Here is a 17,008-nt window from a genome sequence, read left to right as displayed (position 1 = left end):
AACCGTTCGAACGGTTTTGACCATTTTTTATTATTTTTTTATTTTTTGGTCAAAACGGGCCGACCGTTCAACCCGATAACCAGACAAGTGACTGGTTTGGTCTCCGGGTCGGTTTTAGAAACCCTGATGTTGTGCCATTCGAGCGTGTGACTCATACGACCCGAAAATGGAATTGTTCTGGCCACCAGTTTTTGGGTTAACAAGTTGACCGTTCGGTTTGAACGAACGGCCCATTCTGACAACAAAAATTAAAAATAAAAAATAAAAAAACAACCAAAAACCACTGAACGAGTCAACAAGTTGACAGTTCAACCACTTGGGTCAATGGGTCATTGACCGATTCAATAGTTTTTGGCCAAGGACCGGGATAGGGGTAAAATGGAACTAGTTGCCTAGACGGTTCCTAATTAAAAATAAAATAAAAAATAGACGACCCATTCTGACAACAAAAATTATAGACAAAAAATTGGGTGTGTGATGTCCACTAAGCATTACCATATGTGTTATGTCATTTGAACGTGTGACTTATACGACCTGAAAACGGAATTGTTCAGGCCACCGGTTTTTGGGTCGATAATTCGACTGTTTGGTTTGAACGGATGGCCCGTTCTGACAACAAAAATTAAAAAAAAATAAAAAACAACAAAAAACCATTAAACGGGTCAATGGTTCAATCGCCCAAGTCAATGGGTCATTGATCGATTCAACGATTTTTAGCCAGGAACCAAGATTAGGATAAAATGGAACCAATTGCCTAGATGATTCCCAATTAAAAAAATAAAAAATGACTCAAAACCATTTTACGGGTCAACAAGTCAATGGTTCAATCGCTCAAATCAATAGATTGTTGACCAATTCAATGATTTTTGGCCAAAAACCAGATCGACGATTCCATTCAAGGCCCTAGTTGTATTAATTATGAAACAAAATATATAAAAGAATCATTAAATTTATATTGTAGACCGAACGAACGACAGATACCTAAATTATTGGGTTAGTAGTTATATTTGAAAGGTACGATGCATACAATGTCATACTTCAACATACAACTTTCTTGGTCGATATCATGTTTATGGAACCAAGATTAACACAGCAACCAAAGCTGTTTAGTGGTGACTGGTGAGCAATGTTTGTTTTGAAAACCCAACTAGTTCTAGTTGTCTAGCACTCTAGCCACGGCCCACCGGCCTATTGGTCCGTGGTTAGTGGTCCAACCATCAGATTAGATCGGTTCTGTAAGAGCATAAAAATAACACAATCAAATTGTTTGGAAACAGTCGGTACGAGTACGACCCGAACCATTTTGACACCATTCACGGTCCCCCATCTGATCTGAGCAGTGATCAACTGATCATGCGGTTTCTTGGTATAGATCCTTCTTATGATGGGGACCCCACTTCTGATAGGGCCCAATCGTCTGCCATGCACCAGAACAATGGAAGTGACGATGTAAATTTGGATCTATCCTAGATCCGTATTTCCAATAGTGAAAAAGGAACCGTTAGAGTGATCCGGTAGAGTCGCCGTCGAAACTCGGACGTCGGGTCACAGTGGAGGATCGGGGGTCATAAATTCATCCTCGTCCCCAGATGGACATTTGTCCAACAGGGACTAAAGGATATAGTACATATCCCAGATTCCCAAAGGATATTATTGTAAATTTCAATAGCTAAATAAAAAAGGTGATTGATAATAAGGCTGAAGACACAATAGTAATTTTACCACAAAAGCTTATCATAAAGCGACGGTTTTGTAGGGAAAACTGAGGGTACTTGGCCAGTCATAATACGCCACGTCATCATGACGTGTGGGACCTACGTCTAAGTTGTTGCCGTGCGATATATTGATTGACCGAGTATAACGAGTACAACCGCAGAGGACCGGAATTCAGAAAAAGGGGAACACGTCCACAGCACCGCATCAGTTGCAGCTGCAGTATACTCTCTCTGTGGTTTCATGGTACCGGTTGTCAATTGTCATCCGGCGTCCGCACTGGCTCTCATACTCTCTCTCCTCTCTCTTTCTCTCTCTCTCTATGTAGAAAACGCGAAGCAAGAGAGGGACCCACAATACCGGAATTTCGAGTTTCTTCTACTGTGTTTTTTCTTTAAAACAAAAAGGAAAACAGAGAGACAGAGAGAGAGAGAGAGAGATGGAGGGGAGCTAAAAAGTTGTTAAAAGCGTGGCTTATGACTTCATTTCGTGGGTTTTGTTAATTTCCTTTCCTCCTCTCCCACCCCTTTCTCTCTGCAGAGTCCGTAATACTTTCTTCTGTTCTCTTCTTACGCTTACTAAGGAGTATAAAAAGAACTGGACAACTTTACCAGTAAAGCTGTTTCTCCCTTTTTCTTCCTTGTTACCTTTTTCAATTCTCTCTCTTTCTCAGAGAGTGAAGGCTAAAAGTGGGTTCCATTTTCTGGGAGAGGTCGAGCTTGCATGGTGGATGGAGGTTCTTGAGGTGAGAGAAGATTGAATTTTTTGCAATTTCTTTTGCGACTTTCTCTTCTGTTGCTTGTTTTGTTTGAATTTTTGGTTTAGTTGACGTTAGTTTTCGATCCTGTTGTTTGAATTCTTTTTCCTTTTCGGTAGATTATCTGATAGAAGCTGAAACCGCTACTGTAAATCCGTTACTATCAGTCTATGCTTTCTGTTAATCGATTAGTTTTTCTGTTGTTGTCTTTGATTTGTTTAACTTCCATGTTTCTTGCAGGTTTTATTCCCGTTTTCTTTTACGTTTTTATTCAAGGAACAGCCCTGAATTGGAATTTGTTTTTGTTTTATTCAAGTGGGAATATTATTTTTATCAGAGAGATGGGTTTTTTTTTTTTCAAATGTAATTGTTTTTCTGTTTGTCTTTTTATTTGAAAAATTGTTTACGAGAGTCTGCGTTCCCTGTAAATGGCTGCTCTGAATCTTTCTCTTGTTTTCCTTTGTAGCTTGTGCAAGTGGATAGCACTTCTTTGACATACAGAAGAGCTTTTTACTCCAATACCTTCGTATGGTTTGGTAGAATTGTCAGGAAATTTACTGATTTTCTATTTCTTCTCCTTTCTATCGTGTCCTTCACAAGCATTAAAGAAAATGAATGGATTTGTAGATTCTCAAGTTATTCTCAGTCAAAAAGCATTTGAATGTTGTTCCAGCAATCGTTTTTCAGAGTTCCATTATTTCAATTTTCTGTTTTAAGAAGAGTTTTGGGGTGTTCTGTATTTTTATGGTAATGGGTTCAGGTCGATTGGGTAAATTCTTTAATTTCCTAAAATTATTGGTTCATTTTGCTCTGCACAGCCTTAGTGTCCTTTTCTCAGATTAGCAGAACACTATGTTATTACTGATTATGACAATAAAAATGTAGATTCCTACCATAGTGAAACTTACAAGTAAAAACTAGAACTGGAAAAGGAAAAAGTGCTCCCCCCTCTTCGTGGCATTAAGTTCAATTTAAAATAGGTGGAAGAAAACAACTATGCCTTCCATCCTGGAAAACCAATCTGATCCCCTTGACCAACTTGGAAGAATCTTTTTCTTTTGGCAGTTTTTCTTTGGTGGTTAGGTATCCCATTAAGAATATCATTTGGAAATTTTAAATCTTGATTTTTCTTTATGTACATTTTACTTCTTCTTGGTGTATTTGTGCTGATGTTGCATGTGATTTCCCAGTGTCACAATGCGCTTTGACTGAAAAGACCAGGGTTGAGCATATTTAGACACTGTATGTGCTTTCTTTGGTTGGATTGCGAAAATGGATGAAACATCTGCCAATCCACGTAAAGATGAACATGGGAAGGAAAATTTTCCTTTTACACATGAAAAGGACATGAAGTTAGTAGTAGAGAATAGTAATTCAGAGTTTACTGAACCTAACCACAAGAGATCCTTAGAAAGGTTGAAACCAAACCAGATGCTAACTTCAGGAATCAAACAATCTCACACAGGTGAAAGATGTATACATGAATCATTCTTTCAGAGTCGACTGAGTACTGATGTTAAGATTCTAAAACAAATGCATTTTGGAGGTCTCAAAGAGATACATGTCCGGCATGGCTTGGATTTTGCAGATGTTAGAGAATCTAAACCTCTAAGTGTAGCATGTCACTCGGTGCCCCCATGCAATATTGCTGTGAATCTGAGTTCCTCTAAGATGGAAATTCTGTTTGATGCCTTGTCACCAGTTAAAAGTACAAGAAGAAATGGAAGTGATTGGGGTAGTTTTATTATTGAATGCCCATCTGCTGCTGAACAGGGGAATTTAGTTATAAGTTCCGTTGGGCAGTGGATTGTAGGTGCCATCTCAGGGAACACCAAGATAAGTGACATCCTGAAGAGTCCATTATTATATAATTTAGGAGCCTTAAATCATGACATCAACTTAGAGAAGGTGGGTTCAACCGGAGTAAAAGGAAAAAAATATTCTGGTTTCATGAGATCACCTTCTAGGCTGAGTATCAATCTATCCCAGAACCTAGAAAGTGGAGTAGTACTTCGTGGAAATGAAAAATATGAATCAGGAGCTATCCATAAAACGCCTGAATCTGTCTCATGTTCAAACTCAACATGCTCCAATCAATCTTCTCCATCCACTCGTAGCACTCTTTCTCAGGGAATGCTTCATTGCATATGGAAAAATGGAGTTCCTTACTTTGTGTTCTCAGTAGATGATCAAAGGGAGGTTTATGTAGCCAACCTGTGGAAAGTTGAATCATCAGATGATAAGGCTCTGGATTATATGTATACTTTCCATTCAAGAACAGGTGGACAAGAGAAACGGGGTGATTCAAATAATGTATCAGATATTGTTGGTAAGATGAAAGTTTCAAGTTCTTTCAGCCTTTGCTCAAACAATTTAAAGCTCACAGAGACTGAGTTTGTTTTGTTTGGTACTAGTGAAAACCATTTGGGGGAGATGCCAAGTTCAACTCCTATTCCTAAGAATAACAGCAGGCTGCCAAAGAAGGTTGTAAATGCTTTTAGGACAATTAACACTACCAAGAATTGGTCTACCCCAGGATTTGGTGTACCAAGCTCCATGCTTGAAGACTTATCTTCAGAGCCTTATCAAGATATGTTCCGAAATCTTGACGCACCAAGTAGGATTAACTTGCTTGAAGACCATCTTTTACCAAATCTTGAATTGGCTGCCGTTGTTGTGAGAAACTATGTGCATGATGATTGTCAAGACACAACAGTTGGAGGGTGGGGCTTGAAATTTCTCGACAAAGTTGAGGCTCAGCAGAATAATACTTTTCTAGAAGCGACTGTTTCTTCAGAAGACGGCCAGGAAAGTTTATTGCGAAATGAAAATGATTGTTCTACAAGTATTGATGTTCTAGTCCCAGAAGGCATTCATGATGGCCCAAAGACAAGAATTGGTGGCCCTTCTAGTCTTAGTGAAAGATGGAGGTCTGGTGGACACTGTGACTGTGGTGGCTGGGATATTGGGTGTCCTCTCACAGTGCTTAATTGTAGACCGACCAAAGAAGTTTCACATAGACCAGATGCAAAAGAGGAATGCAAAGCATTGAATCTGTTCATCAAGGTTTGTCAATCCTCTATCAGTTTACATTGATTTAATCCATGACCTTTAAATTTTTAAATTGTTTTAGTAACAACTTTAAGTGTCCTTGTGATTTCTAAATTTCCTGATTTCCTTGGAATTATAAATAAATTAATGTGTTGTGTATTATTCAAATTCCGGTATCTCTTCAATCAGGACATAGCCAAGTAGTTATGAATATGTTAAGGTCAAGAATATACATTTCTTTAGAAGCCAATGAATTATATTAGCTTTCTGCATTACGAGTTATGTTAGCACAGAACATGGAGATGATGGTGAACCAAATTCTATCTGGCAGGGTTCAAAGCGAGGTGCGCCCACCCTAAGAATGGTGAATATCCATGATGGTCTCTATTTTATTCATTTCCAATCAACTCTTTCTGCTCTCCAGTCTTTCTCCGTAGGAGTGGCAATTATTCACTCACAGAGTCCCAATCTGTCTCCAAAAATGTACAAATGATGAAGCAGTAGAAGTTATGGTTGGTAGTTTCATAATTGTAGCTCTCTCTCTCTCTCTCTCTCTCTGTACTTAATAGTTATAGTATATAGTACAGCAATACAGAATGTCCAAGGAAAATTAGTTGTGCAAAAGTTGATGCTTATTGCTACTTGTAGTTCTTAGTACTCTCCACCAGTGCAACTGTCTTTATTGTCTCATGCTGGATGATTGATAAGTCAATACTAACAGCTTTTACTAATTGATACGATGCAAAAGTGTATGATTGTAAATAACATGTTTCTAAAATTTTTTGTAATATTTTTTTGTATTTTTATATCTATAAAAATTATTCTTATTTGTCACACTTGTTTTTGTTTAATATAATGAAATATATTATATTAGAGATGTGCCCAAATGTTTTCTACAAAGCTTTTTATATTTTTTATACTTTTTTGTGTTTTCATCTATTTTAATTTTTATTATTATTTAATTATGACATCAAAAAGTTTGACACATTTTCCCCTAGGTTGAATTGTTGACTTACCACCAAACAAGAAAACAACTTCATTTTTACGTTACATTTAAATTTGTATTTTATTTCTATCATCAATAAAAACAATCTTTCTGTCATATTTATTTTTATTTACTTTGGTTAATTAATATAATATAGGATTCTATGAAAGGATGTGAGCTAATACCCTAAATGTAAGATTTAATAATAGGGAATTGAATGAGGAGAAATGTAGTAGTTCAAATTACATTTTGTAGCCCCATAATTGGAGATGGTGCAAATTCAAAAATAGGGGTATTGTAGTCAAGAATAGGATTCAATGAATGTTAATGGGACTTAATAGCTCAAATATAAGAGTTAATGAGAGGGATTTGAATGAGAAAAGTAGTTATTCAAATTACATTTTTGTTTTTATAATTAGAGATGTACCAAATTAAAAAATTGGGGTATTTTAGTGGAACAAAAGTTCCACTCTCATTCAGACTTTTAATAGTGGTATAGATAAATATCTAGTTTCAGGATTTGAAGACAATTATTTTGGCTTATGATATTATAATTGACAAGTTCCTAAATGTAATTTGTGGCCTAGTGATGGCGTTAGAAAAAAAAATGCCTGATGATCGTTGTAAACATTGAATAATTAAGAAGGAAGATGGAGAAAAATCATCAAACATGTAGGAAAAAACATTATACTAAGGCCTCGTTGGTTTTCCCGGAAGTAGGGGTGGATAAGTTGGTAGGTCCCATAAAAGAAATAAACCCATGTTCATTTTCTAGTATTAGTGGGTTATGTGGAAAAGAGTGATTTCCAAGTGGCTTATTTACTTGGGGAAGTAATACTTTCTTTAAACTTGGGTAAATTATTTATTGATACATGTCGATAATCACTAATATGTGATGGGATAATATTGTCCCTTCAATAATGCTACTCTTTTGGATAAATCAGTCATGGTACACCTTTATCTAGGGAATAAAAGAACATTGTAAGTGTTCTTATCCCCATAAGTCTTTTTCAAGAAACACTTGCTAGGATAAATGCATTTAGCAAGATAAGTCATTTAGAAAAGAAATAAACTCAAATGTATTCATTGATAAGTACAACATTTGTCTGGTGCAAATGACAATACGGTATCCATAAGCAATGATCCATAACTTTGTGTTTATTGTGTATTAACAATGGAACCAAGTAGAAAAAGATTAGGTATCTCATGACAGTTACAGGGTAGAATACAAATATGTATGGTGGGCTCCTCTTCTTATTTCACTAAGGCTTAATTTGGGAAGAATACAAATACAAATATGTATTGTTCTCCTTTCAAACTGAGCCTAAGGAACAAGCATGACCACAACAAGCCAAATAGCTCAAACTACAAATTTTGGAAGAACTGACCAGGAATGTATACAACTTTGCATTGAACGTTTCAAACAAGACATGCATTGGGTGGTCAACGCATGACCTTTTGGTGATAAGCATATCTCTCACAAGAAAATTCATAATATTTTCTAAGTTCAGACTTCTGACATAAAATGGTTAGGAGATTCTTCAGGTTGAAATACTAGGGCTATATTTTTGCCCTTTTATGATGAAAATTTCGTTTTACTTGCCATTTAGATCAAAACATATTGGTATAGGAGTTTAAAAAAAAAACACAAAGTTTTCACTCTAAAGGAGGCAAAAATAATAAGTGGGTTTTATTTCACTTGAAAAAATCTACAGCCATTTTATAGAGAAACAAATGCAGTCCAAGTAAAAATTAGGAAATTTGGATTATAAAAACTCAAACAGTTTATTTGGTTTAAACAGTAAAAAGAATAAGGACAATAATATCAAGGTTCTGTTTGTGCAATGCAAATTTGAATGGGATGCAAATTTTGCAACCAGTTTAGTTCATCTATTTGTTCGTAACTATAATTTGCACTCCTACTTAATATAAAACTTGTACTTTTTGCATTCACCGGCAATTCAAATTTTGCATCTCAAAAGCTACTGCAAAATTTGCACCACTCTTCTCTTCTACATCAAGGATCTGTTTGGTTCGCAGCTGGAATCAAAATCTATTGGAATAGGAGCCAGAATGGTCTATACCTCCCACCTGTTTGGTTTATACAAAATCAGAATCAGTTGGAATGGATTCTCTTTCCAAACAGTTGGATTCCAATTCCGATTTCAGACCCTATTCCTCTGAATCAAATAGCCTAAGTTCTCTTTCATATAAAAGTAGAGACCAGTAAAGACCATATCATCTTCCTTCTTACCTCACTCAAAAACAAATAACCCTCTAAGTAGGGCTGTTCATGGGTCGAGTTGGGTCGGTTTACTGAAGTTTTTCCAATCGACCCGACCTAGTCGGGTTACCTGAGATGAGATGGAAACCGAAACCGACCCAGTGTTAAGAAAAACCAACCTGGTCGGTTTGAGTCGGGTTGGGTCGGTTTCGGCTCTAAGTTCATCCATGCCCCCCATGGCCACCTAATTTTTTGGAAATATACTTAAAACTGAAATATGTATTTTAGAAATATATATATATATATATATATATATACAAAAATATACATACAAATATATTGGAATATATATTTTCTGAAAATATATATCTGACATATTTCATAATATATATTTTTAGATATAGATATTGGAATATATATTTTTAGATATTTCAGTTTTTAGTTAAGTAGAAATTTAGTCGGTTTGGCTCGAGTTGATTTTGGTTTTCACACAAGAAAATCAAAACCGACCCGAACCATCGGCTTATGAATTTATACAACCCGAAACCGACCGATGCTGATAAAAACCCATCCGACTCAGATTGGATCGGTCCGGATTGATTGATTTGGTCAGGTTGAGCCTTTTTATGAACAGCCCTACCTCCAAGCCTCCATTATCTTTCATTTAACATAATGAAACGAAAGTAAAACTTACATTCATATCTACACTTTCATACATTTACATCAGTGCAACTGAAATTGACACCGTAAACAAAACAGAGCTATAACAATTTAAATTACCTTTGTGTGGTTAAAATTATTTGATCAAAACTGGTACTTTGTATTGATTCTCTTGCATGTGGTCCAGTTGTTGTACAATTCGTGTTCACATGCTTTTACTTTTTATATAAATTTTTGTTTCATGTATAATTCATGCTTTAATCTTTGTCTCGTGTAGATACAAGAAGACACATTTGTGGTAGTGGTAGGATTAGTGGCCCTGCTGTATGTCTTCTCCGTGAGGTCTGTATTAATACTTAATAGAGTTCGGCTTCACCGCTTCAGTGACTGCAACATCCGTTCGAACAGCCTCTTGCAATTTTGTATTAGAAATATCCCTTTATGAAATGAAGTATACAAGTACGCAGATATTCAATGCAAGGCTGTAAAGACTGTTTGAACAGGTGTTACACTGCCTCCAGTCGAACTAGTATTAATATTATATTTTCCATGGTTTCATTTCGAGCGGCTTGTCAGTATGTTACTAAAGGAAGTTAGTTTGAAAATGAGAAAAGTGTCATAACGAATAATGGAGTAGGCTTAGTATTTAATAAAAAATCAACCAATACTTAAAAAAGGTCACCATGGAATAATGGTTACATTTAAAATATTTATTTATTATTTTTTTTGTTAAGGTTTTAGAACGTTTTACACCTTTTTCTTTAATATGCTTTTTTTTTTCCTTCCTTTGTAAATGATTTACCTCTTGTTTGTTTTTGGTAAGGCTGCATTTGGAATCGATGCAAATACATAGAGTGTTAAACAGTCCATATAAATTGTAAAGTTGGATTAATTTTGTACCCACAAAATTAACTTTTTACCAAACAGAATTTTAGCTGTAATGGATGCAAACACAAATTCTAATAAAGCATATGCCTTTTTTTTATCAAAATCCTAATTGAATACAAATTTACTTTTTTTTTATTGATGTACTTTTACATCTTACTATTAATGTAGATATGCATTGTTCTGCCATTTGTCAATGTATAAATGTAATGTTGTCAAATATAGGCAAAAGTGAAGGATTTACATTCTATTTGCATCGTTTCCAAACACAGCCTGAGTATAAAAATCATGTATATTGATGTAAATGCAAAATTGGTCAAAAGTACGAATGCAAACTTGGTTCAATTTTGTATTAATAAATTTTGTATTGCATTTAGTTGTGATGGGCACAAACATGAATTCGTAGACTGAATAGTGCAACAACCTATTGATAGGGTGTTGGTTATGCCTCTTGCAACATACAAGTAATTGATTCAATGTTGGTTACACTTAATACAACATTCAACCAGTTGATCCAATGCTAGTTCCATTGTTTCAAAGTCGTAGAGACATTTCAAAAACTCCACTAGTTAATATAGCGACAGCTCACTGCTCTTTGCTCTCAAAAACCTATCTTTTTCAAAATGTTTACAATGAATATCATTGAGAATCCCTTCAGGATAGATTTACTAATACATCTCAAACTATTCAGCAGCTGATGCAAGAATTTGGGATTCAAAGACTTTAAAAAGGATTCAACAATTTTGGTTTAATTTCAAGTCTTGTTTTTTCCAAGTTTCCCTCTTGTTTTCCCTTTCAAATTTCAAAAAGATTTTCCCAATTTGGCTGTTACTTCCTAATCCAATTCAAACTTGATTTATATGGCAAAGACCCAAATATTACCCTTTGAAACAAGGACAATACATTAAATGCCTTTTGGACGAATAAGACATCCAATGTGGGTTTAATGGTCTATAAAACAAAGTATCATAATAAACTGTTGGTAGAGTGGGAATAGGTTCTTATTTGATCCTCAACATGTTGGAATATCCAATAGCCATGTAACAAGCCACATGTTGATGGAAGATGATTATTTCATGGTTATTTCTATGCAATACCTCCGCACACAATCATTCACCTTTTCTTCAATTATTATCTATTTATTTATTTTTTATACAAGAAAATTTATTTGATTGTTTATTGAAAAATGTTTTATGCATAGACATACCAATGCTGCTGGATTATTTTGGATCTTAGTTCAAGTTCTTATTGGGTCAATAGATATCCATTTGACTTGGTCTAAACTGGATGGCCAAGTGGTTAGATCCTTGGTTAATATGAAACACGCATGAGTTATACTGTTGTAGAGCACTTACCTCAATTGATTATTTAGTTGTTGTTTATTCCTATTAACCGGTAACTTAACGTTAGAGATAGAACGTTGTATAAGGGGTCACTCCAGCTCCATTCAGATTAAGAAGGGTCGGGTTGCATTTTGCTACTGCGGACCAGCGCCTCGATTCAATCAATGACTCTGATGCTAATGTCAGTCCCCTTCACGTGATCAGGTCTCCTACGTTCTACATCGCATGTCCTCTTACACAACACGCATTCCCCTTCGAAGTCTGTGCGGAACTAACAGGATGGTCGTTAGTTCAACCCTTTTAGCTCCAAAAGTCTGAAACAAAAGTGTTTCCCTCCATTCCCTCTCAAAACCTCTCATATCTCGACCTGCCCTGAACCTTGCACCTCCTCTTCCTCGTCCATTTGATCTTGACGAGAAATCCAGTGCCGATGCCGACGACCATTCTAGTAAGGACATAGGGTATACTACCTATCTCTCTCATCTCATATGTTCGATCTGTTCTGCTTTGTTGAGTTTTAGTTTAGATGGTTTTCTGTTGCGTTTTTTCCATTTGGTCAGGTCTGTTGCGTAGCCTGTGTTTTCTGTTTAAGGGAAGTGCTTTTCAATTTTCACTGGAAAAAGAAAGGATGTAATGGGGCCTCATTACTAATTAGGTTACAATGTTGCACCGGTTGTAGATAAAATACAAATTTTTAAGTCTGTTGTAAACAAAATACTTGTAGTTCGGATGAGAACAGGTGAGAGAACTTATGAGATGAGAGAGACGGGGAGTACCTCTGGTGTCCTTACTGGAACAGTCGTCGGCGTCGGTGTTGGATTTCTCATCAAGCTCAGATGGAGGAGGAAGAGGAGGTGTAGGGCTTAGGGCATGACGAGAGATGAGAAGTTATGAGCGCGAATGGAGGCAAGCATTTTTGTTTCGGACTTTATCACTAATATTATATTTTTATCATATTAAATAAAAAATAAATATGATAGATAAGAAGTATTTTTACAAAATTTATACCCACCATCATACCATATTTTGATTACTTATCCTTTTTCATACCATATTGAAATTGTTATTGTTATACCAACATGCCCACACCTTGATTAAGCCTAGCATAACCCAACTTGAGCCCAGCCCTCCCTTGAGTTGTATTGTGTTAAGCTTAACTTGGGTTCGGGTCAATAAACTCAGGTTTGACCTTGGGTTGGGTGCCCAACACCAAGTTTTACACCCTAAGTACAAACAATGGTCATGTGAACAAAGGCATTCACACTAAAGGTGTTGTTTGGGCAAAACCAATCATACAATCATAACATTTTGGGACCTTGTTTTGAAAACTAAATATAACACTAAACTTGGGTTTGGGTTGGGGATGGGCTCGATTCCATCTTTATGGCCTATAATATCAAGTTTTTGGCTGATTAGGACCTAAAAATATTGATCCCATCCATTTCCAGCCCACAAATTACGCCCAAGTCAATATATATTTTGTGTGTGTCTAAACATATATTTTATCAATATCTATGTGCAAATATATATTTTATCAATAAATAACATATAAATATGTTTTAGATATGTTATATGTATTTTGATATTTAATTTATGTTTTTTAATTTAGTTTTTTATTTTTTATTTATAAAAATTATTAAAATTTGCAATTTGAGCCCAAACAATCGCAAAAATAGCGGGACTGCGATGCCTTGGGGCACACAGATCTCAAAAAGTTACCCAAAATGAAAAAGAATACCACAATTGGACATTTGAGTGCAAAGTTATGGCCTCCGAAAGTTTGCATGAATTGAGTGTGCAACCCGCGATCCAATCATTGAGTCGAATGGGTCAACGGTCAAACCAGTCGAGTTGAATGGTTCTTGACCAAATCAACAGTTTTGACCTTCTAGTGGGTCTTGACTGAATCGGACCCGGAATCCTGGCCGAGTGACAGTTTGAATGGTTCAACTGGCTAGGTCAACGACGGGTTGAAAACACTGCTTGGAAGAAATGGTTTTAAAAAGTTGGAAGATATTAGTGGTTGGAAGATGTTAGTAAGAAATAAAGCCCAAACCAAGGTTTTAAAAACTGACATAGAAATGGAACCATTCTAGCTACTAGTTTCCAGGTCAGTAGTTCGACCATTCGGGTCGAACGACTTGGATGGTTTGCATTAGGGAAAAATAGCAAATACTCATATATGAGAAAGGAGAAGTGGAAAAGAGAGTCTTTTGTCCGCTGAGAAAGAAGAAAAGAAGGAAAAAAAGAAAGGAATGAGAAAGGGAAAAAAAAAGAAAATGAGAGAAAGAAAAGGAAGGAAAGAAAGAAGGAAGAGGAGGAGAATGACAGATCTGAGATCTAAGATGGTGACGGCAACAATGACGATGATGACGAGATGGTGACAATGGTAACAACGTAGATAACAGATCTGAGATATGAATTATAGGATCTTAGATCTGAGATTGATTTTTCATTTTTGATGTTTTTTCTCCGAGATCTGAGATCTGATAAAAAATGAAACTTTTTCTCAAATCTCTACAACTTTTTCTTCTTCTTCTTCTTCTTCTTCTTCTTCTTCTTCTTCTTCTTCTCTGGATATCAAATCTGAGTTCAGGTCTCAGACTTAGAGTTTCTACCCTATAATTTCTTAAACCACGAACCGTTGTTCGAGTTAAACAAATTGACAGTTCGACCACCCGAGTCAACGATATTCTAACGAAATCAACGGTTTTTTACCCAAGAACGGATCAAGGGTAAAGCGGAACCAGTTACTTGGACGGTTTCTGGGCCAAATGGTCCAACTGTCCGAGTCAACGATGATTCAAAAACATTGGCCCAAGCTATTAAACTAAGGAGATAGTAAAGTTAGTAGGGTTACTAGCTTAGTAACTACACTAAGAGATCTTATATCTTGCAAATATAAAGAAAATAAACAAAATCAGTGCAATCATTACTATATCTCAAGGCACCTAAGTTATTATAGTGAAGTGAAAATGTTAGTGAAGTTAGTAAACAAATAACAACAAAAACTTGAAGAAAAGAAAACACATACAAGGCACATAGGATTTTTTATAGAGGATTGGCCAACCCTGCCTATGTCCTCCACCTAAACTACCATTAAGGATTTCCATTAACCAATTAGACTTCCCAAGTGCCAACAAAACCTTTACAACCAACAAGACTTCATGAATGTCTACAATACCTAACCCAATTGGACTTCATAAGTGCCAATAAGACCTAAACCAATATGCTTCCAAAGTGCTACAAGACTTTGTAGTTGGGCTCAACGAAAAAAGTATGGCTACTGGGTATCGTATCTAACAACTTAAATACAAAGACAAATACGGATATACTTTAGAAACACATGGATATATGTGAAAGATATCGAAACACTTTGATTTGCTAAGAAATGCATAAAAAATCACATAAATGCATTCATAGCACTAAATTTAAAGTTGAATTATCTATGAATAAGGTATAAATACATGAGAAATGCACACTTTAATAAGTTATATCTAGAGAAACCAAGGATTAAAATATCATTATGATATGCTCGATACAAAAATACTAAATTAATTAATTTCCCCAAAAATTAATAAAAATTGAAAAATATAATTATAAAAGCTGAATTAAATAATATAAAAAGTTAATTTTTCCCAATTTTAAAAAAGCTGAAAATTATAAAAATAACTTATTTTATCTACCTTAATTGACAACAACTCATACTCCTATTGTCAGAAACAGTAGGGGTGGTGCAAGACAATAGTTAAATAGTAAGGGTACAACTAGAGGTGTAAAATAGGCCATGCCAGCCCGGCACAACCCACAGCCCAAGCCCATGCGGGCCCATGCTATGCCGTGGGTCAGGCTAGTCCATGGGCCAAGCGGGCCATGGACTGGGCCAAAGCTATTTATTTAAAAAAATAAAAAAAACTTAAAGTTTTAATTTTATATGAATTTTGATGTATACAATTGCTTATATATACAATAATTAAATAAATTAGTATAATAAAATCGAAAATAATTATTAATTTTATTAACATATTATATAATTATAATTTATATAATATTATATATTATATATAATATAAATAATATATATGGGTTGTGATAGAACATACCAACACGCATACCACGAGCGGCCCAGCCAGGCCTATGGACCTAAAACTCCAAGCCCATCACGCCCCACATGATCGCGTCGCAGCCCAACATGGCCCGATTTACACCTCTAAGTACAAGTTGTCAATTAGCTAAACAGTAGGCATAGTTTAAGAAAGTTACCCTTTTTTGTTTGAAATTGAAAACACAACTTTTTTGTAATGAAAAATAGGCTCATTTTGAGAAGATTATAAATACAAATATGTACAATACAAATACAAGGCTTTGCATTATACATATTTGTAATCGGATCATGGTTGAGTTGGTCCTAAGAACACGTGGCTGCCCAGTCAGCCCGACCATGTCGGCATAGCTCAGCCAGCTCCATAGTCAGCCCTCCGCAACTTAGGCCGGGCTACGCTATTACTGTGCCCCCCCCCCCCATTTTATCCTCTCAGCCACGTCAGGTATATGCCACGCTGATGAGCATAACTACGGATAAGGAGAAGGAAGACAACTCCGTTGGGGAATAGGACTCTAACCCAAACACCTCGACAGCCAACCTCATCCCGATAACCCCAGAAGCATAATCTGACCAGGACACGGACCTTCAGCTACAAAGAGATACTCCATGCTCAAGGTAAAGGATTCCAACTTCTGACACCCATACTGTTACTATGCTCGGACCAGCATCCCTATAGCTCATCCTGGTCATCCATCACCTCCTAGGGATAACTCTTTGAGCCTCTAACTTCTCCTTTCTTAATCACAGGTCTTGAAGCGCAGCCTCATCCTTGTAGCTCGGCACCGCCCTATTGGCAAGGACTATCTGGTTGCTCTCTTTAGTTCATGCACCACTTCTGATTGAGCAGCATCAAATTGGCACCATCTGTAGGAAACGCACAAAAAGCCTTCCTGAAATCTCTCTCACTGTGCAATCAAGGAAGTGATCAAGATGCTGAGAAACCATTTTGAGCGATCAACAGGCCGATCCCCATCTCAGGAATCTCACCACCACAATTCTCCACACCAAGAAACTCAGCAAAACCCAACCACAGTTGATCTCATGCAATTCCAGGCAATGCAAAAGAAGGTCGACGAGATATTCAAGATGATGCAGAACCTAGGATCTGTGGCGCCACCCAACAGAGCCATACCACCTTTCGCCCTGACGCGCACGAAGGATGATCCTCACTCCAAGGACCCCAAAGCACACCGGGCTCACAAGGGAGCAACACTGTCCAATCAAGAAAGGTAAGACACAACAAGAAAGTCTGCCCCCTCCGTTCGCTCTCACAAGCCTAGCAATC

At 36.4% G+C, this 17,008-nt stretch overlaps 1 protein-coding gene across 2 annotated transcripts; it reads left to right on the top strand.

Moving 5' to 3' along the window:
* Nucleotides 1–1,872: 1,872 nt before the first annotated feature.
* On the top strand, nucleotides 1,873–6,145 carry LOC148865089 (uncharacterized). Of its 2 annotated transcripts, none has more exons than XM_088980745.1 (3): nucleotides 1,873–2,458; nucleotides 3,661–5,536; nucleotides 5,853–6,145. In XM_088980745.1, the coding sequence occupies exons 2-3, from the start codon at nucleotides 3,743–3,745 to the stop codon at nucleotides 6,012–6,014; spliced, it is 1,956 nt and encodes a 651-aa protein (XP_088836871.1). In that variant the 5' UTR covers nucleotides 1,873–2,458; nucleotides 3,661–3,742; the 3' UTR covers nucleotides 6,015–6,145. The 2 variants fall into 2 exon arrangements, with proteins under 2 accessions (XP_088836871.1, XP_088836872.1); XM_088980746.1 differs by having other exon boundaries at nucleotides 1,926–2,458; nucleotides 2,937–5,536.
* The last annotated feature ends 10,863 nt before the right edge of the window (nucleotides 6,146–17,008 follow it).

The sequence above is a fragment of the Nelumbo lutea genome, chromosome 3, assembly GCF_056320005.1.
Source record: "Nelumbo lutea isolate HS-2025 chromosome 3, American lotus-T2T, whole genome shotgun sequence".
NCBI classification, from domain to species: Eukaryota; Viridiplantae; Streptophyta; class Magnoliopsida; order Proteales; family Nelumbonaceae; genus Nelumbo; species Nelumbo lutea.
The sequence above is the reverse complement of the archived record's forward strand: the minus strand, read 5'-3'. Positions and strand labels throughout refer to the sequence as shown.

What these genes read in the sequence shown, in the direction of transcription:
- LOC148865089 (XM_088980745.1), top strand. Translation starts at nt 3,743, where the DNA reads ATGGATGAAACATCTGCCAATCCACGTAAAGATGAACATGGGAAGGAA. An exon ending in CATTGAATCTGTTCATCAAG is followed by an intron (nt 5,537 to 5,852) that starts GTTTGTCAATCC and finishes TCTATCTGGCAG; the next exon opens with GGTTCAAAGCGAGGTGCGCC.